General features: G+C 44.7%; 1 protein-coding gene across 4 annotated transcripts in view; it reads left to right on the top strand.

Moving 5' to 3' along the window:
* The window catches only part of KIF5C (kinesin family member 5C), a 154513-nt gene that overhangs the window by 116175 nt on the left and 16097 nt on the right, over positions 1–22241 (top strand). For all 4 annotated transcript variants that reach the window (XM_081580533.1, XM_081580534.1, XM_081580536.1 and 1 more), the window contains 7 exons: positions 4378–4566; positions 7989–8106; positions 11047–11123; positions 12426–12535; positions 14707–14808; positions 15037–15097; positions 19610–19681. In XM_081580533.1, coding sequence (XP_081436659.1) covers positions 4378–4566; positions 7989–8106; positions 11047–11123; positions 12426–12535; positions 14707–14808; positions 15037–15097; positions 19610–19681 — 729 coding nt within the window. The remainder of the gene's footprint in view (positions 1–4377; positions 4567–7988; positions 8107–11046; positions 11124–12425; positions 12536–14706; positions 14809–15036; positions 15098–19609; positions 19682–22241) is intronic.

Genomic DNA, 22241 nt, shown 5'->3' with positions numbered 1-22241 from the left:
TATTTCATGAATCTTTGCAAATGAATCTAATTTTAGCATAGAATTCTCCAGTACTATAAGATTAACCCTATTAAGTTCCAGTTTGGTGATTTTATATTTGAGGATTTATTTTTAGACGCATATGTTGGTGTTGAGCTATAAACTTCTGAGGTTGGGATGATTAAATGGTCCTTGCAATATGAAGGTGCAGTTGATTTATGGGAAGTTTGTGCCTGCTGCTGATAATGATAAAGGAAGATATTTTTATTCCAAGTTCTAAAATAGAGCTGATGAAAAATGCTAATGAAATCAAGGAGTGTCTGGGTGCTTTGGAATTAAAAAAAAGAGTCCTTACCTTTGGGAATATGAAGTATGATTGAGATTATTTTTAAGTTCTTTGAATATTTTTAAGATATCTTTGAATTCTAGACATTGGTTGCCCTAGTTAATTTCATTGATAGCTAGTTAATTTCATTGATAACTTTCACTTAGATAACATCATATTCTTAATCATTCTGTTTTTTTTCCTTACAATTATGATTTAATTTGTAATTGTAAGCAAAAAAATCATGGCAATGAGCATTAAAGGGGAGTAATTATGTGACTTTGGGCAAGTTACTTTATTTATCTGGGTTTCATATTCCTAATTTGTAAAATGATGAGTCCAGATTATCTTGAAGATGGTCAGCTCAAGAATTGCATGAGTTTTGCATATATTTTTTAGATCTATCATTGTGGGTACAGATACTTTTCTTATTGGCCACGAGTATTCAGTTGATATAATTCTTCTGACCTAAAAAATGAGATCAAGGAAATCTTTTTTGGTGATCTTGTGTTTTTATTCCTAAAACTCCTATTCAGTCCCCATGGTGGTGTTCTGGGGTGAGAGGGAATGATGGCTGCTGGAGTCTTTCTCAGCCCTCAGTTCTAGGATACAGCAGGCCTGAACAGCAAAGAAACAGAAGAACTCATATTTCTCCAGCTCAGTCATGTCTGGGGGCATTTTCAGAGTCCAGGCAATACTTAAGTCAACAAAACAAGATGACAGCAGCAAATGACAAGATGAGCCTAGTGTTGACTTTATCCAGGTATATTAGTGAGCCTCTTCTTTTCACGTTCCAATGTCACCGGTCTTTCTTTAAGGCAGAGATTTCCAGATTTCTAGCCACAAGCAGAATAACAAGTTGAGGTTGAGTAAACGAAATGGATTGGATTAGCTGCCTAGTTTTCTTCCGACCTCAGGTCTAGCTGGGGTGGAGGTGAAGAAGTTTAAGCAGGTGACAAAGACCCGGGGCTCCACCTCCATGAGGGACCTGGCTGTGGCTGGACCAGAGATGCAGATAAAACTGTTCTGGATCCTGGGCCTGAAGTCATCCTTCATCACTGATAGCTCCCTTCTCATCAACTTCTTCAGCACAGCCTGGGGTCTGCTGGGGCCAGGGTGTGAGTTCCAGTTCCCACAGAATGGTGGCTGGGGTCCTCACCTCCAGGAGGGCTTGCTTCTTCATTCCCCTCCTGCTCCTCAACCTCTTGGAAGCAACTTTATCATACCTTAACTCTGTGCTGCACTTGTAAATAAAACTGACATTTCTAGACACTTTTTTTAGTAAGGATTTTTTAAGTCCCATTATGACTTTGTAGGGCTTCCCTGGTGGCTCAAGCAGTAAAGAATCTCCCTGCAATGCAGGAGACGTAGGAGATGGGGGTTCGATCTCTGAATTGGGAAGATCCTCTGGAGAAGGCAATGGCATCCCACTCCAGTACTCTTGCCTGGAAAATCCCATGGACAGAGGAGCCTGGTAGGCTACAGTCCATGGGGTCGCTATGAGTCAGACACGACTGAGCGACTTCACTTTCATTTTTAACTTTCATGCATTAGAGAAGGAAATGGCAACCCACTCCAGTGTTCTTGCCTGGAGAATCCCAGGACGGGGGAGCCTGGTGGGCTGCAGTCCATGAGGTCACAAAAGAGTTGGACACAACTGAGTGACTAAAGAGCAACAACAAATGACTTTTTAGGTCTTAGAATGTGAACAGTCACTTCACTTACCTTTTACTTGGCCTAGAAATGGCACCTTGGACGACTGCTGTATGCTCTAGAGATGTGGGGTGGGGGTGATTCCTATACAGGCAAGATGGAAGGGGAGGCAGTCTCTTCTGCTGAATTAGTCATCCACACTGGGCCTCATAGTCTAGTACATACATTTCGGTCACTGTCAGACCCAGAGGAGAGTTATTAAATAATCCTACAGCAGCAAACTCTGATTCTTCTTTTTAAAATAACAGTATACTGGAATTACTAAAAACTCTGAACTTACATGACTACATACATGAGCTTGTAAGTGGTAAGAAACCTGGCAGTTAATATTTGCTTGGAGTACTGTTCTTTTTTTTTTCCCATCAGGCGTAGATTCAAAATCTCCTTTTTGACCTCCTGGAATAAGTATAGGCTTCAGAAGTTATGGGTCTGGTTTGAGGGAAGAAATACCCAGTTCTCACTTAGAGAATGCCCATTATTGTAATTTATTTTTTTCTACTCATCTCCAATTCAGATGTCACCTGGGCATAGAACACAATGTGCCCTCAGCTGAAGAACGTCTTAGAGGAGAAGGTGTTTGTTCCCTTCCCACGACAGCCTAACTCGGTTCAGCCATGTTCTCCCCCCAGGATCTGGTATAGGTTGTGAATTCCACACAAAAGAGATGGATGTCCCCTTACCTTTATACAGAAAGACAATAAACAGGGCACGCTTGGTCAGGCTAAAGAATGAGTTTCTCATCTCTGTACCATGTTGGACCGATTACCAAGGCAGAAGGATAAAACTGAACTTAAAGATTGAGGGGTTTTCTCATCTGTTATCTCCATGATACTGGATTATGAAAGGAGTGTAATGAGTGGCAAATTGCTGTCAATCAGAAATGTAACTGATTAGTAAGAACCTCCGTTAAAGTAAGGGGCTTCCCTGGTGGCTTAGCTGGTAAAGAATCCGCCTGCAATGCAGGAGACCTGGGTTTGATCCCTGGGTTGGGAGGATCCCCTGGAGAAGGGAAGGGCTACCCACTCCAGTATTCTGGCCTGGAGAATTCCATGGACTGTATTGTCCATGGGGTCGCAGAGAGTCACTTTTACTTCTGTTAAAGTAAGATGGAGTCAGATGTTGATACTTGTGGATTTTCTTGCTATGAACCTGGACTCTGCATTGTGTTGATTGACCCTGAGACATTTAGCAACATTGTTGGGGAATTTTTAGGGGAAGGTTGACACCAGATTACAGGCACTCAGCACTGACCAGTGTACTTTTTACCTGCTGCCAATTTTCAGGGTTGATAGACCACTCCGTGTTCCTAGCTCTTAAATGTTTACTGAAAAAAATAGTCATACGATGAGTTAATGACAGCAATAATGACAGAAGTGGGCATATGGAGTGTACTGTGAAACATCAAAAAAACAGAGTTGGAATCGCCGTCTTAGAATAACTGAAGCCTCTGTTCATGGGATGGGTACTGGAGAGGTGCTAGGATGCCCTCTGGTGGTTAAACAAAATATTCGCAGTTACTTTGCTCCTCAAGGCCATCTCTGCATCTCAGCAAATGGGTTTCTATCCCAATTATCTTGCTGCATTATTTGTATCCTGTAGAGCTCTGAAAATTAGCCAACAAATATGAGATGGTGCAAGAATTCTGGTTGTCAGAGTCTTTTCTTCTGAAGGTGAATTTAGAGTGTTATTCTCAGGTGATCTTAACTAAGCTAGATTCCTGTGTGCTTGGAGGGGCAGGCATGTGGGGGCAAAGGAAACACTGGTCATAATGAGAAGTCATGCAGGAAAACTTTCATCCAGAGGTATTTCTGGTGACAGCATGTTCTTGTTCATTAGATTCTTTAATTGGGAACTATATAGAAAATCCTCTGTATTTCAACCTTTGCTTATAGAAACATGTTCAAGCTCTTAGACTGCTTGTTTCTCTGGATAGCAGACTGTAGGAAACATAATTGAAGTTTTGAATGATTTATTTTGGAACTCAGGATCACCTTTAGGAACACTGGGTTTTATTGCCCTTCCAGAAATGTAAGGAACACCGCTTCAGAGTTATCTCTTTTTAAAATTTCAATATCTTTTTCTACTGATATCATCTCTTTCATTCTAGAAAATCAATTGTAATGAAAAACCTTGTTAATTGAAGATTATATTAGTTGAGATTTTTTTACTGGAAGTTTTATCCAAGGTTTCAGAGAACTTGGGGTTGAACCTATAGTTCAACTTGTGGTTCTCAGCTTGTGGTCCTGTGATTAGGGATTCTTAATTCCAGAAATCCACCGACATCCCTGTGGACAGGTTTCAGGGCCCTGTGAACCTCTGGCAATCATAGGCGTCCTTGAGTGGTTCCCTCCTGTGCTTAGCTGGCAGATGTGAACGGAGTCATTGAAGAGGAATTCACCATGGCCCGGCTGTACATCAGCAAGATGAAGTCGGAGGTCAAATCTCTGGTGAACCGCAGCAAACAGCTCGAGACCGCCCAGATGGACTCCAACAGGAAGATGAATGCCAGCGAGCGGGAGCTGGCAGCCTGCCAGCTGCTCATCTCCCAGGTAGGCCACCCCTTTGTTCCTCATGTCACACCCTTGTGCTCTGGAAATCTGTTTCCTCCACGCTCTTACTGAGGCTGATGGTGCCTAATAGGCACAACTGATGGACTTGTCCATGGCCTCCCAGGCAGTGACCGGCCAGGCTTATTCTTACGGCTAGGTTTAGTTGTACAAATTACATGAATTACCTTCAGTCTTTTTTTTAAGGGATGTGTCTACATGTCTTTATCTAGCTATTTATAAGTAAGCAGGTAGGTAGGATAGATAGTGATGTATAATGAGTGGAAAAGATTCAGTTCAGTTCAGTGGCTCAGTCGTACCTGACTTGTTGCCACCCCATGGACTGCTGCACGCCAGGCTTCCCTGGAAAAGTGGAACAGATTGGGTGGCATCTAAAACACCTCTCAGCTAAGGCAGCATTCTTTGATCTTTTAATCTCTTCCACAGATCCAGTTTAATATGGGACAACAGAAACTACCACTACTACCACTACTGCTATTACTAATAGCAGTAGCAGGAAACATTTTACCGAGTGCTTACAGTGCACTATATACTGTGTTAAGCACTTTACATGCATTCTCTCACTTGATCTTTAGAAAAATTCTGATAGGCAGGTGTTATGATTATCCTTGCTTTTTAGATAAGGAGAATGATACTTGAAAGATTAAATGTACTGTCCAGATTCATATAGCCAGTGAAAGGCAGAGCTGGAACTCAAACCTTTGTGTGGGAGCTCAAAGCCTTGAAGGGATTTTTAAGCCCCAGTGATAAGGTACTCTTCTGTCCATTAGGAAGCATATTCATTTTGTTCATATTCATATTCATCAGCATAAACCATTTTGGTGGTTTCAGAAAGCAGCAGCCTTGTTTCTGGTCTGCCACTATACCTGAGGCTGGTGTTTGGGTTTGAGGCTTCTGTAAGTGGTCCAGTGTGTGCTGCTCACTGCCTCAGTCCAGGCATTAAAATAGCTGAAGTCATTTGGGGAGAGCAGACACCAGCATGTAATGGCACATCTGACAGTGCTCAGAAGCAGATGAAAGCATACTTCATCCTGTATGCTTTTAAACATAGCAATGTGTCATCATACAACCATCTCCAGCCTCGTCTCCTACTGTAATCATTTACGAGATACAAATTAAAGCATCAAGTTTCCATTTTATAAATAACATAGTAGGCAAAGAAGTGTTTAAGAGATTAGTCAGTGCTAATGTGTAATAGTGAAATTTATATACATTGTTGAGAAAAGTATAATTTGGTCAGTCCCTTTGGAAAGCACCTTGGGAATCAAAACCCATAAAAGCGTAAGTGTACTTTGGCCAGTAATTTCACTTATAACATTTTTCATTGTTAATGAAAGTGAAAATTTTTCATTTCATATGGTATTATCATTCCCTGATTTAAAATATTAGCACTTACATGGAAAATGTTGATTGCAGTATTACTTTCATTTTAATAAAATAAAATAGGCAACAATTTATTGAGAGACTAATAACATAAAGTTACATGAAAGGATATTATGCAGCTCTTACCAAAAATGTATGAAACCTAGTCATTTGGAAAGTATAATTATATAAAGTTAAATAAAAATGGAAATGCTGAGTGATGGATCTATGCTATACCTTGCAACTTGGTAAAATATGCATTTGTATAGATAAGACCAGGAATATAGGAGGAAAATAGTTGATAGAGAGTGGTTTATGGGTGAAATTTATACTACTTTTTCTGGATTTGCTGGACTCTTTGACATTTTTATAATTTATGAAAATTGAGAAGAAAAATGATAAACATTAGGGCATAGTACACTTCAGGTCTGATTTCCAAGTCACCTGTTACTCGGAGAGCATGTGCTTCTGAAGCACTCTGTCCCTAACATTTGAAGGCCAACGCAAGTGCACAGACAGAGGCCCTGTGGCCCAAAGCCCACTGTCCTTCCTTCCATGTGGACACATCAACCTCCATGTCCAAGCCAGGCCCCTTCCACATATTCTGTGAGCTGATGGAGCTGTGCAACTGTGTCAGCTGTAATCTATGTAAATGGATGATGGAAGCTGCACTGCTGCTCCCGGGGGTGACCTTAGGGTCATCAGAGTAAGGAGTTTCTAGTTTTCCAGACTCACTGTGATCTAGAAGAGGATGTGGGTTCCAGGTGAGCACACTCCCTTGGCATAGAACTTTGCTCGGTAAACTGGGGTACAGCCAGAGGACTGCCCATGTGGGGTGCTCTAAAGTGTCAGGCCCAGGACTGGGGCCCCAGCTGCCCAGATCTTAACAGTGACACACACTCAGGGTGTATGAGATTGGACTCAAGAATATTAGGATGGTTTGGGGTTAAAGAATAACCGTGTTGGTTAGACAGTGCTTTCTGCATTAGCAACAAATACAGTTTTCCCTTAGGTGCTATTTTGTACTCTGCCACAATTTACGCAAAACCAAAGACTTAGTCATTGTTGCCTGGGGTTCAAAAGTAAGAAAAATCTTGTTTCTTTATTTTCTGACATGATCTAAGGAACCTGACAAAATATTTCCAGCTAAAATGCTATTATCTCCTTTGTTTATACTCATCCTTGTCACCAAAAGCTATGCTTATAAAATATCTGCTCCAACGAAGTCCCATTTCCCAGAGGTTATTTCATTACATTAGAGCTCCATCTCCAGGGTCCTCCTGCCTAAATATGATCCATGTAGATATAGGGGAGGAGGCGTCTGTATATTTCCATCTGCCTCAAGGAGACTACTGTTCCTATTCAGTCACAAGCTCTCATTCATTCATTTATTCCTTCACTCCATTATTATTTATTAACTCTATGCTTTCACGGAGCTAACAAGTAGAAAAAAAATAGATGAATTAAATAGAAGTTAGGTGCTATAAGAAAATGGTGGGGCCCAAGTAAGAAGGATCCAGCCAGGCCCATGTCTGGCAGGGTGTCAGAGAGAGCTTCCTAGGGAGAGGAAAATGGAAACGCAAAGTCTCTGAAATAGGAATTGTTGTGCTTGAAAGGCAGAAAGTGTAAAGACATAATACTTGAGTTCCAAAGAAGAAATCCAAGGGTACAGGTTCAAAGAATGAAGCCCGCAGCCTTGACACTTTTCCAGCCCCTTTCTTTCCAGCAATCTCTGTTTTTTACAAAGAGGAAAACCAGCTTGGGCTTTGGTATTTCAGTTTAATAGATGGTAAGGAAGGGCATGGTAAGGAAAGCCATGAGCAGGGGAATGAGGCAGAGAAGCACATGGGAAAAAGAGGACTGTCTTAGTCTGTGATCCCAGATCCCAAGCCAAGGGCAGAATAGGCACTTGGCTGTTGGGACTCAAAGAGAGGAGTCAAGAACTCCTCCTCTGTTGCGTTTTCCTGTTGGACAGTCCTGGGCAAGCCAGGATAATCACTCGCTAGTCATTCACAGCCCCCTTTCTGTTTGCTTGTTTAAAGCATGAAGCCAAGATCAAATCCCTGACAGACTACATGCAGAACATGGAACAGAAGAGGAGACAGCTTGAAGAGTCCCAGGACTCGCTCAGTGAAGAGCTGGCCAAGCTCCGAGCCCAAGGTGAGCAATCGACCACTTTGCAGGTGTCCAGCGGTTGGCCTGAATCAGACACACAGTAGTTGGCTGGACTCTTGATGTTTAATTTTGCTCAATTAAAGCATTTGTATGTCTACTGAAAACAGTGGTGTAATTGGAGTGGGATGGGGGTAGAGAACCATCTAGAAGACTGCCCCCACCCCATGTCTGCTTCTCTTTGCATTTTCCCTCAGTCCAGCCTGCTGCCTGAGTCAGAATCCTCTCCCTTCTTCACCACCTGCCTCCATTCTGTCACCAAGGCCTATCCATTCAACCTGCCAGATGCTTCTCTGGTTCTGTTCATCTCCAGCTTCATTGTCACTGTCCTTAATCCTAATTAAGAATTGTGGCTCTGTTCATTGACCAAGGGGCTAAACCCTAGCATATTTGAGGCTGACCACTGTGCTGTATCCCAAGGGAGGATTCCAAAATCAAGTTCTACCGTATGTTTAGCCCCAGACCTCCAACCTTTCCATGCTGTCCTGTTGCTCTAAATATCAATTCTGAACTTGCAGCCATGGTTCCCCTGCATCTTTCATTCTTTGAGCAAACTCTGCCTTTTCCAGGCAGTCTCCTGACCCCTTTGTGGAAGAATGTGCTCAGCACATAGGAAGTACTCAATAAATATGAATAAATAGAAGAGATTCAAGAGAAATGACTGAAAATGTAGAAACCAGGACAGGATTAATGATGTATGTGTTGTGGCGAAACGGGAACACACAGATCTAATGAGTTGCAAAGAAAACTGGTAAAATCCCTTTGGGAAGCATTTTGAAAATACATGTTAATCGTTCTAACACTTTTCATACCTTTTCCTCCTCAAATCTCAAATATTCATTGCAGAATTCTCGAGAATTCATTGTTTATATTAGTGGAAAAAAAGGAAATCACCTAAATGTCCAACAGTTAAATGAACTATGGTATGTGGTTTAAAAGAATAGGGTTTTTTTCATCTTGGAGATGAAATACATGAAGACCAAGCAACGGTGTTTACAATGCATTAGATTAAACATCATAATATGTAATTTTATCTTTACTGTGGTTATAACATTTAAAAATTGGTGGATACTTATGTTTGAAGGCCTATAAAATTAATATTTGAAGGGAACATGGTTTTAGTAGGGTAACAGAATTGATGACAATGTTATCCTTTTTTATTTATTGTTGTATTGCCTGTTTGCTCAGTAAATACATTTTGCTTCAAATGGCAACGTAAATTAACAAAAAAAGAGAACACACCCATCCCCACTATGACCTTGTAAGATTTTCTTTATGAGATAAGGGATGCTGAGAATAGAATGCTCTACCCAAAAGCTGACATGGAAAAGAAGCTTTCCCTCTGGTCAGTGGCTTCTGCAGTGGTGCCACTGCTGCTGCTGCTGCTGCTAAGTCGCTTCAGTTGTGTCCGACCCTGTGCGACCCCATAGACGGCAGCCCACCAGGCTCCTCTGTCCCTGGGATTCTCTAGGCAAGAACAGTGGAGTGGGTTGCCATTTCCTTCTCCAATGCAGGAAAGTGAAAGGTGAAAGTGAAGTCACTCAGTCGTGTCTGACTCTTAGCGACCCCATGGACTGCAGCCTACCAGGCTCCTCTGTCCATGGGATTTTCCAGGCAAGAGTATTAGAGTGGGTCGCCATTGCCTTCTCTAGTGCCACTGAGTGGAAGCAAAATCAAAGGAAGAATGTCCACTAAAAAAGATGCATAACGTGAAAGTTCCGAGTTAAGTTTTATTTGGGGCAAAATGAGGACTGCAGCCCAGGAGCCAGCACCTCAGATAGCTCTGAGAAAGCTCCTACGAGGTAGTGTGGGAAGGTCAAAATATATGATTTTGGTGAAGAGGGAGTTCACACAATCAGGCACTTATCTTACATAATGTTTTCCTCTAGCCATGAGGAGCTAAATTTCACCATGAAGATATTTAGTGCTTTTCTAGATATGAGGAGATACAAGGATTGGGATCATGAAATCAGTTCCTGAAAATATCTATCTAGAGACCCATTCCACCAGTTTCCCTGGAGCACAAAATGCCTCATTTCTCCACCCTGAGCTCCCTTCAGGGCGTGTCGAAGGTCAACAGCTGCAGCAACACAGGGTTCAGTCTCTGCAGAGGCAGATGGCAAATGCCCTTAGCAAGTGCCAATTTGTAGTTGACACTGAAATAAAGTGAAACAGGATGGAGAGAATACCTAATGACTTGAATGTCACTGTCGGAAACCCTGTTGGTCCTTCCACCTGAGGCTGCCCATGGTCCACTGGGCTCCGCGAGACCACTGACCAAGAGGAGGGTGCGGCGGATGCCCCCTCCCAGAGGAGTGTCACATGTGTTCCCAACACACAGCGTGGGCTTCCTGCTTAGTCTGGAGAGAGTTATTTTATGTTTCTGTTTTCTTTGTGCTTGTCCCTAGATTATTTTTCTGCTCCAGATTCTTAGAGAATACCCATGGGAGGTAAATTAGCTCTTTCTAAAACTCCAATAGTGGCAGGAATCCAAATACCACTAATATTTGCAGAGAGCATTGTCAGTGACCATGCACATTTATGCACACTGGCAGGAGTGGCTCACCAGGCCTGGTGGGGAGCAGTCCTCTGAGGGCACGGAGTGGCAGCCCCGTCAGGTCCAACATGACCTCTCCACGTTCACATGTCCCCACCAATCACCATTCTCTCCGGAGGACTTCCACAGTCTCCCTGGAGAAATCAGCCTTGATTTAACAAGCTGGAAGTCCTGAGGTGTGGAGGATATCTGAGAGTGACATTCAAGAAGTCCTCCTTCAGAGGCATGTTCCTTTATTCCACGGTGGTAACTTGGTGAGATAAGCTGATGTTTCACCATATTCCTTTCTGTTGTGGTTTTTAAAATTTCTACTTTTGGATGGGAATCCTGCCGGTTAAATCTTTTACATTATCCTTTAAAATTCAAAACAGAAAAAATGCACGAAGTCAGCTTCCAGGATAAGGAAAAGGAGCATCTGACCCGGCTGCAGGATGCCGAGGAAATGAAGGTGTGTATGCAGCCCCTTCCAGGAGCCCTGCACGCGTTGGGACTGGATTTCCTTCATCTGGGAAAATCCAGCTCCTTTCCGAGATGTGTGAGGTGAGGTAGGAAGGAGGAGGGCAGGACTGGGGCTGGGCATCAGAGCTGCTCTCAGAGGGTGGCTGGACTTAGAAGTGAGATGGACATGCAGGTGTCCAGGCCCGCTGAGATGTCTGCAGACAATAGTTACGTTGCATCAGTACATTTCTCTTCCCGCTTATGAGCAAGAGGGAGAGAGTGCACCTTCCAGTAGCTATGCTGGCCACTCGTCACAGCCTCTGCAGAAACGGTCACCCCTCTTTTGAATGGAAGGAAGCACCTCCCCTCTGTCTTTTAAAGAAATACCCCCAATTTGAATTTACATCTCAAACACAGGGTTCTTTATTTTGGTCACATTTTAAACAGAAATGGAAATGTGGGAAAGAAGGTTGGGAAATAAGGGTTTTAGGTGGATAAAATGAGATAGGAGAAACTGTAGAACTTTTGATTATGTGTGTGTGTGCATGCGTGCACAAACTGAGTTCCTCAGTCATGTCCAACTCTTTGTGATCCCATGGACTATAGCCTGCCAGCCTCCTCTGCCCATGGGATTTTCCAGGCAAGAATACTGGAGTGGGTTGCCATTTCCTTCTCCAGGGGATCTTTCCAACTCAGGGATTGATCCCTTGTTTCTTGTGTCTCCTGCATTGGAAGGTGCATTCTTTACCACTAGAGCCACCTGGAATAGTTTTAGACAAACCCCTAAGCTCCACTGGGTGTGAGTCGCATAGCTAAAGTGATGCCATGCTGTTCAGCCAACAACCCTGCCTCACCTGGCTGGGCTTCTCTTGGGTTCACATCAGTTTGGTGGAAAGGTCTGCTTGGAGCATCATCATAAATCCATGCAGTGGACAGGGCCGGGAGATTATTGACATTTTACTGGTGGGGAAGTACAGCTCAGAGAGGTGCCATGGCCTGAGGTCAACCAGGTAGTAAGAGGTCAGTGATCTCAGGGTGACCTGGCAAGAGAAGCTGTGTGGCTCAGGTGAGCTATGGAAGGTCAGAGGCAAACCCTTTCCTCATGAAATATGGTCATTTGCCCCTGAGAACTACTCAGTTTTCTAACAGATCCTTGGATATTGTTGTCCCTATAAAGCAGGGTAGGTCCTGGGCCCTGGTGTGGGGATCTGACAGCTGAGGGAGGTGGGAGAGGAAGTAGCGATCTAGTCTTGGCGCAGCGTGGGCTGAGAACCAACAGCGGCTGACACATTTCCCCTGGCCTGGGTTGCAGAAGGCGCTGGAGCAGCAGATGGAGAGTCACCGGGAAGCTCATCAGAAGCAGCTGTCCAGACTCCGGGATGAAATCGAGGAGAAGCAGAAAATCATCGATGAAATTCGGGAGTGAGTTGCCCCCGGGGGACTTGCAGGGCGTGGAGGCAGGCACAGGTCCTGTGTCAGCCTGGAGGGACGTAGCATCTAGCCCAGGTCTCTGCTTTCCCTGCCCTATGGGTGCTGGGCTCTGCCCTGGTGTCACAGGGAGCTGGGTTGTGATGCTTCTGAGGTCTGTTCCCCATCTGGAGTCCAACCTCTGGGGGCTCTGGTGGGCAGGTGGCAGGTTGGCCCAGCTGCCCTGCCTGGTGCCCTGCAGAGCAGGACACATTGGTGACTCACATAGGCAGACATGTGCCCCTGTAGGTGGGGATGCGTTCCTATGAGAGTGTGAAAAAAGCTGGGTTGGTCCTGACTCGTGGGTTCTGCTGGGTTAATAAATGCTCCAGAGGAGACAGTCAGCTCCTGCTGCCTCCTCGCCCAACACGTACCTGTGTCTGCACAACTTGGAGCCACCTGGTCACACACGTGGACTCTTAGGGACCCACGCTGTTGGGTGTCTGTCTGTGCTCCAGGATGTCATTGCAGCTGGGCTCCAGTGACACCTTCTCAAGGCCATTCTTCTGTTGCAGCTACTGCTGAACAGCCCCTCTGCTCAGTAATGACCCCTCCCCTACTCCTCTTACCTTCCCACATCATCAACACAAGCCCCCAGGCTGGGATGCACCTTTGGGATCCTCGCCTGAGGATTCTTAACATTTTTGCACAGTGAGTCCCTTTGCAGAACAATGTGTTTACATGTCCCAAATAAAAGAGGAAAACAAAGAAAACCATTTATATTGAAATGTACTGAAATATAGTTCATTCCATGCCCCCATGCACCCCAGTCTAGACTAAAGTTGCCCTCCTTTCTTTTTCTATAGATGAAGAAACAAGATTTCTGTACCGAATCAAAGCTAAATGATTTCCTTAAGGTCATACTGTTAAACAGGAATCAAACTGGAGTTGCAGTTATTCTCCAGACTACGGATCCAAATCTCTTTGCTTGTACCACACATTTGCATTTTAAAAGCAAAAGTGTAAATGATGCCATGGGTAGACTCTGTGCACAGTCTACCTAGAAAAGCACTTAGCATCGTCTCTTCCCTTTGGGGCCACCCCATGCTCCCTCTCAGGTTGTGCTTTTGCCTTTAAGCATGGCTTATTTTTTGTTATTCTGATGAGTCACCCACAAATCATTCAACTGGGAGGAGAGGGAAGGGACGGAATGGAGGTGAGAGAGATGGAAGGTCTCTGAATGAATTGACAGGTGGGGGGAGTTTCCTTGGCCTGTACCTTTTATCTGGCCTCTGGGTTTTCCTTCAGATAGTGTGTAAGCTATTTGATATGGTCATGCAGGCATGGGAATACAAACGGTTTTATGAGGATAGCACGTATGCTAAGTCATGTCCAACTCTTTGAAACCCTATGGACTGTAGCCTGCCAGGCTCCTCTGTCCATGGAATTCTTCAGGCAAGAATACTGGAGTGGGTTGCCATGCCCTCCTCCAGGGGATCTCCCTGACCCAGGGATCAAGCCTGCGCCTCTTACATCTCCTGCATTGGCAGGTGGTTTCTTTACCACTAGCACTGCCTGGCAAGGACTGGGGTACATAAAATGACCCAGTGCTCCCATCCAGGTGGTGAGTTTCTTTTTTGCAGCAGCCCAGACCTTCTTTGTGTTTCCTCTCTCTGACCACTGCCCCCGCTTCCCCCTCCTCCCCCACCCAAAGACCTCACAGAGCAGAATGCTCCCTATATCAGCCAGGGAGTTGGACTTGGGAGATATTTTCAGAGCATCGGACCAGAGAGGAAGGAAAGGTCAGAGTGGCCAGATAAGGTTCCAGGAGTGCATGTGTACCATCTGTGGGGCAGAAAAAGAATTCTTACTGGGCTCTCTTTTCCTGTGTTAAAATATTGGCCCCTTTCCCATCTCATTTTTTTCCCTTCCAGAGCTCTTGCATAAGCCAGCTATAAATACATTCTTAAAGCCTTATGTTTCATGCCTCTTAGATGTTCCCAGAAATTAGTTTTCACTTGGGCAGGGAGGAAGCTGTGAGGTTGTTCTCTGATCTCTCAAAATCCTCCAGAATTGCCGCCTTTATTGCACAGGGCTAATGGGCCTGGAACAGAACCATGTCTTCAGTCGCATGACTCAGAATCTCAGGGTGATGTGGAATGCGTTGCTGTTTCCTCTCATTTCAGTTTGAATCAGAAACTGCAACTAGAACAGGAGAAGCTCAGTTCTGATTATAACAAGCTGAAAATAGAGGACCAAGAGAGAGAAATGAAACTGGAAAAGCTCTTGTGAGTATGCTTTAAATATTTCCTTTGTTTTCTCTCATCCCCATGAAATCTCCACCAGTCCACACTGGTGATTCAGGTACCACGATATTCAGGTTAGGTCGGGCCAATTTAAAAACAGACCCTGAGTTGGTGAGTTGGTTTGTTTTGTTGATTTATCTGCAGATGCATGGTGTCTGTGAGAATCTCTGATGCCCCTTTGGTGGTTCATGGTTCCGTTCTGTTTTTTAGATTGCTCAATGATAAAAGGGAGCAAGCCAGAGAGGACCTCAAAGGGCTGGAGGAGACAGTGGTATGTTGATGTGTTTCCCAACTCATTTGAGTCTCAAAGACCAGATTAGTTTATGATCTTTTGAATTTGTTTCTTCTAAAATTTTATCTGTGCATGCCTTTCTTGAGTATCATTTTAAACATAAAACTTCCTATGGAAACATAAGAGCTGTAGAATTTATTCCCCAGGTCTTGACACAGTGACTAACCATCCAACCATCCTTAGGAGTGTAATCCCGGAGTCTTGATGAGATTTAAACTCAAATCAATGTCTGCAATTTTGCCACCTCTTGCACATTGTGCTTACTTCCATTCAACAATCAGTGGATATTTGTTGAGCACCTGCTAAGGACTGTTTGTTTTAGGTGCTTGGGTTGCATCAATACACAACAGAGAAGAAGGTGGCCCTTGTGAAGCTGTCCTTCACTTGGGGAAGACACACAGTGAACAATAAGGAAGTAGATCGTGGTCTCCATTAGATGGTTATAGAAGGGGCACAGGATACTGGTTGGGGGAGGCTCCACTGGGAAGTAACATTTAAGCAGGAACTTAAATAGGAGCCATGGGGCTATCTGGAAGAGGAACCTGTGCCAAGGCCCTGAGGTCAGCCCATGATCCACATTTGGGGAACAGCAGGGAGATCAGTCGGTCTGTGGCCAAGAGGAGAGGCGGGGTAGGAGGTAGGCACAGAGAGGTCAAGACATAAGGGGAGCCAGGCCAGATTTGGCCTTGAGACCTGCAGGGTTTGTGGCAGAGGTGTGGCAGGTCCACTTCCCTTTGGAAGAAGGGCTCACCATGTGAGATCCTGGTTGCTTTGCTCTGTCCTACATCTGAATTCATTGGGTTTGTCTCCCGGTCTACTTCTGTTTTATTTGCCCTTGGGAATGGCTGCCTGGTGCCGAGGGCTCTCAAGAGCCCTTCAGAGTGCCATACAGCCTGTGTTTGAAGACAGACATCCCGACATAGTCTCTAAATCTGGTGAAAACACATCCAGTCATTGCACATGACATGCTGTTTAGATATAGGCAAGCATACTGGTTCCATCCATACGTCATGTGAACTATTGCAGGACTGAACCTGAATCCAGGAATTCAGTGACCTAAGACTGGAAGCAGGTGCTTGATCAGGGCTGGACCTGAGGCTGTGCTTGGGCCTCTGGGTGAGAGTTGGCTACTCCTCAAGGCCAGATGGGGGCTCGAAGGGCACAAACCATTCAGGACAGAAGTAGAATGACTGTTGAGAGAAGTTGGGCCTCTTGAGCCTGGTGGAGAAGACAGTGGACAGAACGGCTGGAGGGGAAACTGAAATGAAGCCATGAAGTTGCTTTCTCTATGTCTGTTTTCCTGGAGAAGTGATACTCATAATCATAGATAGTTTATAACAATTCAGAAAAATATTGACCAATAAAATGTTCCTATATTCCCACAAGCCGGAGGTCAATATTTCAGTATCTTCCTTTACACTCACACACTCTCACAGTCTGTCACCTAGTACACCTTTCATGTTCACACCCAGAAACTCACTGTCTACCTCTTTCCCTCTCATGGTCTCACCCATACTTGGGCATAATGACTTTTTCTCTCTCACTCACATGTCTTCACATACACTCACACCCACAGGTCCCCACTATCACATTCTTATGCCTGTAGTCATCCACTCACAAGCTCTTACACACTCAGCACGTCCTCATCACATGCTGACACACACATGCACAGTCACTCGTGACCATCCACACATTCTCACTGGCATACTCTCACTTCTGCTCATTCACTCTCACAACCTCCCTCACGTCCATTCACAGACACTCACTCCATGTACTCTCTCTCCCAGACTCACAAGATTTCTCTTTTATACTTACTTGTAAGCATATTATTTTGCTCTGTTGAATATATTTCTTTTTTTCTCTTTTTTTTTTTTGGATTGTGTGTGTGTGTGTGTGTGTGTGTGCATGCTCAGCTTGTGGAATCTTGGTTCCCTGACAAAGGATCGAACCTGTGCCCCCTGCAAAGGAAGTGTGCTGTCCTAACCACTGGACCACCAGGGAATTTGCTTGAATATGTTTTTAACAACACATTTTCCTCACTAGCCTCCTCAGATACACTGGTTCTCCCTGCCACACCTACATTCCTACCCTTGCATCCATTCCCCACCCCCACCCCCCACACCATACACACACTCAGACACTCAGTCCCTCACACGTGGACAGACCCATCAATACAGCTTCTCACGAGCTCGCGCGCTCCATCCACATACACGCACATACATCACACACAAACACTTTCAGTCCCCACGCTGGAGCCCTGCAGTCTGTGCCAGTCTAGACGTGGGTGTTACTACTTATCCTTCCATCATATCCTCCCCACGCTGTCAGTGTTCCTCAGAGGTGGCTTACTGTCTTTGGCTGACCCTTCCTGAGCCCTCCTCAGCTCAAGGCTGCTCTGCCTCCTGGAGTGTTGGGGAAAGGTCAGGATGGGACCTGCCACGAGGGAGCAAGGTCTGTAAAGCCCACTCCAGGGGTGACATTTGGAAAGACCAACCGGCTGGTGCAGATGTCTCTGGGACCCCAGACAGCCCTCTGGCTTTAATAGGACACTTCATGTGGGCTCTGGGGCTGGACCCCTCCTCCCTCTGCATTGGTGAACCTTGGTCTCCACTGCTCTGGTCCCACCTTCACTGTGACAGGAAGCTGAGCCCTGACTTTTACACGGAGAGCAGCACCCATGCTGGGAGAGACCTGAAGGAAAGCAGTCAGGGTGGAGGAAGAAATAATGCACATGATGGAGGAAAATTCACGGCCCCAGGAAGCCAAATGGGAGTTGCCTAGGCATACATGTGTGGCTTATCAACCGTCTCCAAGGTCTGAACTGCTTGTGTTAAACTGTTTATAGAAGTTACCTGAAACCAAACAAGAATGAGAGAAAGTCGCCAAGCTCAGGACTCTGGATTGTTTGGTGTTTGGCCCCGAAGAATCGCCTGGCCCTTTGACAAGGCACCTAGGTCTTCTCTTCTTATTTCCCTGTGGGGTGGTGGTGTTTTTCATGGAAAGTGTTTTCTGTGATTATAGTTCGGTCATTAATCAACTACCTGAAGCAGGAAGGAGAGCTGGCAGAGCGGAGGGCCAGGACTGAGCTCTCTGGGACAGAGGCGCGGACAGCGTGGCTGTGTCACTGACCGCGTGGGGCTGTCCGCCCCCACGTGCCTGCCAGCTGGTGGCTCAGGCCCAGGCATATGCACTGTGCACGGTGTTCCTAGCAGCAGACCCGCTTGGCCTCCTGCAGAAAGTAATTTGCCTCATCTGAGGAGGCAATTGGCTTTAGGTGCTTTTTATTTCAGCACTATTATGGAATTGGACCCAGTAATAGGACTAAAATTAACATAGAACCTTTATTCCCAGAAACTTATTGTTTCCATGGCTTTGTAGCCTGTTTTGTCCTTTTTTCTGTGAGCTTCTGTTAGTTCCATCCCTTGACATTCTGTGTGAGAGTAGGTCAGTTTTGACGAGTTGAAAAATACAAATGCGAGTGTATTTCTCTCCTCACAGGAAAATATTTTTAACATAACTGGTTGTGGGTCTTGTGGTGAATACATGGAGACTTAAATAGAAGGAAACATTTAGGTTTTCTGACTTTGTTAACAGAGGGCAGACCTTTGTCTTAGAAATCTAATTCCTAAGTGTTCATTAGTAGAAAATAATCCAAAATGAAGGGGAAAAAGAAATGCTCCCAAGAAGTTAACTACAGGAAAGATATAGCAACAACCAAAGGAAACAGTAAAAGCCTAATGAAGAAATAGCTGCCAACTATGATGCATCAATAAAGTAATAATAACTAATATTTATTGGACACTTACTATGTACCAGAAACTGTTGTAAAAGTTTTATAAGAATAATCTCATTTAATCTTGATAACAACAACTATGAAGCAGCTACTGTTTTTATCTTTATGTTATAAATAAGAAAGCACAGGAAGGTTAGATACTTTGCCCAGGGTCACCAGGTGGAATGTCCATTAGCTCAGTGATGTGAGGCAAAAAAAGCATATTATGGACTAGGGCCGGAGGGGTGTGGAAACATGAAAAATGTTGGTCAGCTAGGGTGGGAGAAATTGCGGCTAACTTTTCATTAAAATTTGTTGGCATTTGGTATAATGTGTACACAATAAATCATCGTGGAAAAAGAGTCCATTCTGTTATAACATAGCTCACTAGGAATTTTTATGAGAAAGCTTTCAAGTTTTCGTGGTTGAAAGGGAGGAAAAAGGTTCTATTTAAAACAGAGCAAACGAGCAGGCTTGGGTCTAGTTTCCGTATCTTTGTTTGAGTTCCCAGGCTCTGTACCTTGGGGTAGCCCGGGAAGATGCTAGCTGGAGGGGGAGGACACGAGGGTGGGCAGGTCACAGGAAGCGGAGGGCCCCGTGGCCTTGACAGTCGGCTTGCAGAGCTTTGTGGAGGCATCTGGGGTTGATGGTCTGGTGCCAATGGTGTCATAAATTGTGTGCCCTCACTTAAGTGGTGTCTTAACGATCTTCTCTTCCAGTCTCGAGAACTGCAGACTCTGCATAACCTCCGTAAACTCTTTGTCCAGGATCTGACTGCCCGGGTTAAAAAAGTGAGTTCTAATTCATGTGAATGGGATTGAGGAGAAACGAAAGAATCATTTTCAGTTGCTTAAATCATTATCACTTGCTTAAGTCCTAGCTGGTGATGCTTAAAAATTGCTTCATACTAGAGAATGTGATTAACAGAATGTGCCAGAGGGGGAAAAAACACTTGGGAACATTTTTCCATCTGACTTTTCGTTCTTAGTGAAAGGAAGCTATCATCTTTTCCTTGGCCTTTATTTCAAACAAACACATATTTATCTGGTTGCAGTGTGAAAACCTCTGAGTGATGCAGGGAAAACCCAGAGGGCTCTCAATAGACAGCCTGGTGAATGATGCCAGGAACCTGGAAACACCATGGGCTAGACCCTCCTGTTTTCTTGTTAGGAGGCTGTGAGGGGCCGGGTCAGAGTGTATGAAGCACTTTAACATCCCGTGTCTTGCCTCCTGTCCCCAGCAGCCATGTAATTGGTCCTTTGTGTTCTGTTTTACGGTTGTGGAAATGGGCTCCGCTGTCCTGAGGTCACAGAGCTGGGGAGAGCCAGAGATAGGACTGAAATCCAGGTCGGTGTGACTTCCGAGTCTGAGCATTTTGTGCCACATGCAGTAGTGATCTTGGGGAATTGCCGAATGGTGAACCCCCAGAGCAGCTAGCAGAGGTCTCAGGAGGGAGGAGGGAGAAGCAGCAAGGAGGCATTTGCAAAAGTGATGGATGAGGAGCAGTGAGCATACCCAGAGGTAACAGGAAGGACAGAGGTGTATTTAAGTGTGTGCATGGGGGTCTGTGTGAAGGAGCCAGGGAAGAGATGAAGCATATTATTTAAGGAAAAAAAAAGAGGAGGTGATTGATAGGGTCAGATCTGAGAGGACAGAATTGATAGCATAGAAGAGTATATATAGCTTGGTAAATGGAAGGGACACACTTTCCCAGAGAGGAGAAGTGGAGAAACCAGACATTAGCAGGGAAATACATGACAGGGGAAGAGATACATTCAACGACTCTGACTTTCTCAGTTAATGTGGAGAAGGAGGAAGAGAATGGGGAGCGCATGGAGGCTGGTGGAGGCTCGGGCAGCTGTGAGGGATTTACTGGAGATAAGCAAAAGGATGCTGAGCAGCGGTGGGGGTGTCCAGATGAGGTTCAGAGCACGGATTTACCTTGGCACTTGGCAGCATGATTCTAGTGAGTTTGGAAGGCTAGAAATCAAAATAAGGAAAGAGGGTGGAGAATGATGGGAGATTTCAAGGCCTGAGTGACAGGGATCAGGAAGGTAGGTAGTGACCACAATCATCAACATAGAAATGATCAAAGGACCTGGATCGGGGAGTAAAGAGAGGTCAGAGCAGAGGTGATGAAGACAGAGGCTAGAGAGATTATGATAAGAACTGAAAAGACTCAGTTGGGGGGATGCAGAGCTTGGGACCAGATTTCATGATGTAAGACTCATAGGGAGGATCTGCTCTTAGACCAGTGGTTCTCAAAGTGTGGTCACCTGTCCAGCAGCACTGGCATCACCTAAGAACTTGCTGAATGTGCAGATTCTCACATCCTACCCTGGATGCACTGACTCAGAGACTAGGGTGAGTGAAAGTCGCTCAGTTGGGTCCAACTCTTTGCGACCCCATGGACTATACAGTCCATGGAATTCTCCAGGCCAGAATACAGAAGTGGGTAGCCTATCCCTTCTCCAGTGGATCTTCCTGACCCAAGAATCGATCTGGGGTCTCCTGCATTGCAGGCAGATTCTTTACCAGCTGAGCTATCAGGGAAGGCCCTAGGGCTTGGAACCAGACCAAAGACTAGGGTGAGGCCCAGCAATCTGAGGTTTAACAAACCTTTTGGGTTTAAGAGCCCTGGATTTAGACCCAGGAGACAGGTGTGAGATGCTCATATGGCCACCACCTCTCAGAGAGGAGTGATGATATCTTTTGCAATCAGACAAAATAAACATGCTTTGCCATTTTTAGACTCCAGGATGTGTTTGTACATGTATTTCCTAACTTATGTGATCACTCAGCATGGAAGTGTTGGGAGAACAGTGCTTTTGTTAATCTCAAGATCTGATAAATTTCGAATGTCAATCCAACACAGCACACAGATGTCTTGACTGGTCTGGGATGGATTCATTAAATAATTTCATGTAATTGAAAGCTAAAGTGACAAGCAGAGACCATGGAGACTGCCCAGTGGGACCACAGACACTTTCCCACAGCTTGATGACTCATTATCTCACTTGTGATGTTTTGAAATCAAATTTAGGTCTTGGGCTTATGTTTTCCCATTAGTTCTTCTTAATGAGTTTTGAAACACTTCCTTTTGAAAAGAAAAGTGTCTGTTTACCTACCTATAAGGGAGAGGTATATTCACAAAGAGAACTGTATCTAATCTGTATCTTTCAAAAGTAGATTGCAATATTTTCGGTCAGCTATCTAAAAAATAGCGTGTTTGATACCGATCAAGGGAATTAATTGGAAAGACTGTTGAGTCTCAACTTCTAGAACCTCTATTTTCATTTTCAGAATAAACCTTTAGTAGGAGCGGGGATTTCTTCCCAAAGATATTTAGAA

This window comes from Giraffa tippelskirchi, chromosome 3 (assembly GCF_054371585.1).
Source record: "Giraffa tippelskirchi isolate mGirTip1 chromosome 3, T2T-mGirTip1v1.2.pri, whole genome shotgun sequence".
NCBI lineage: Eukaryota > Metazoa > Chordata > Mammalia > Artiodactyla > Giraffidae > Giraffa > Giraffa tippelskirchi.
The sequence above is the reverse complement of the archived record's forward strand: the minus strand, read 5'-3'. Positions and strand labels throughout refer to the sequence as shown.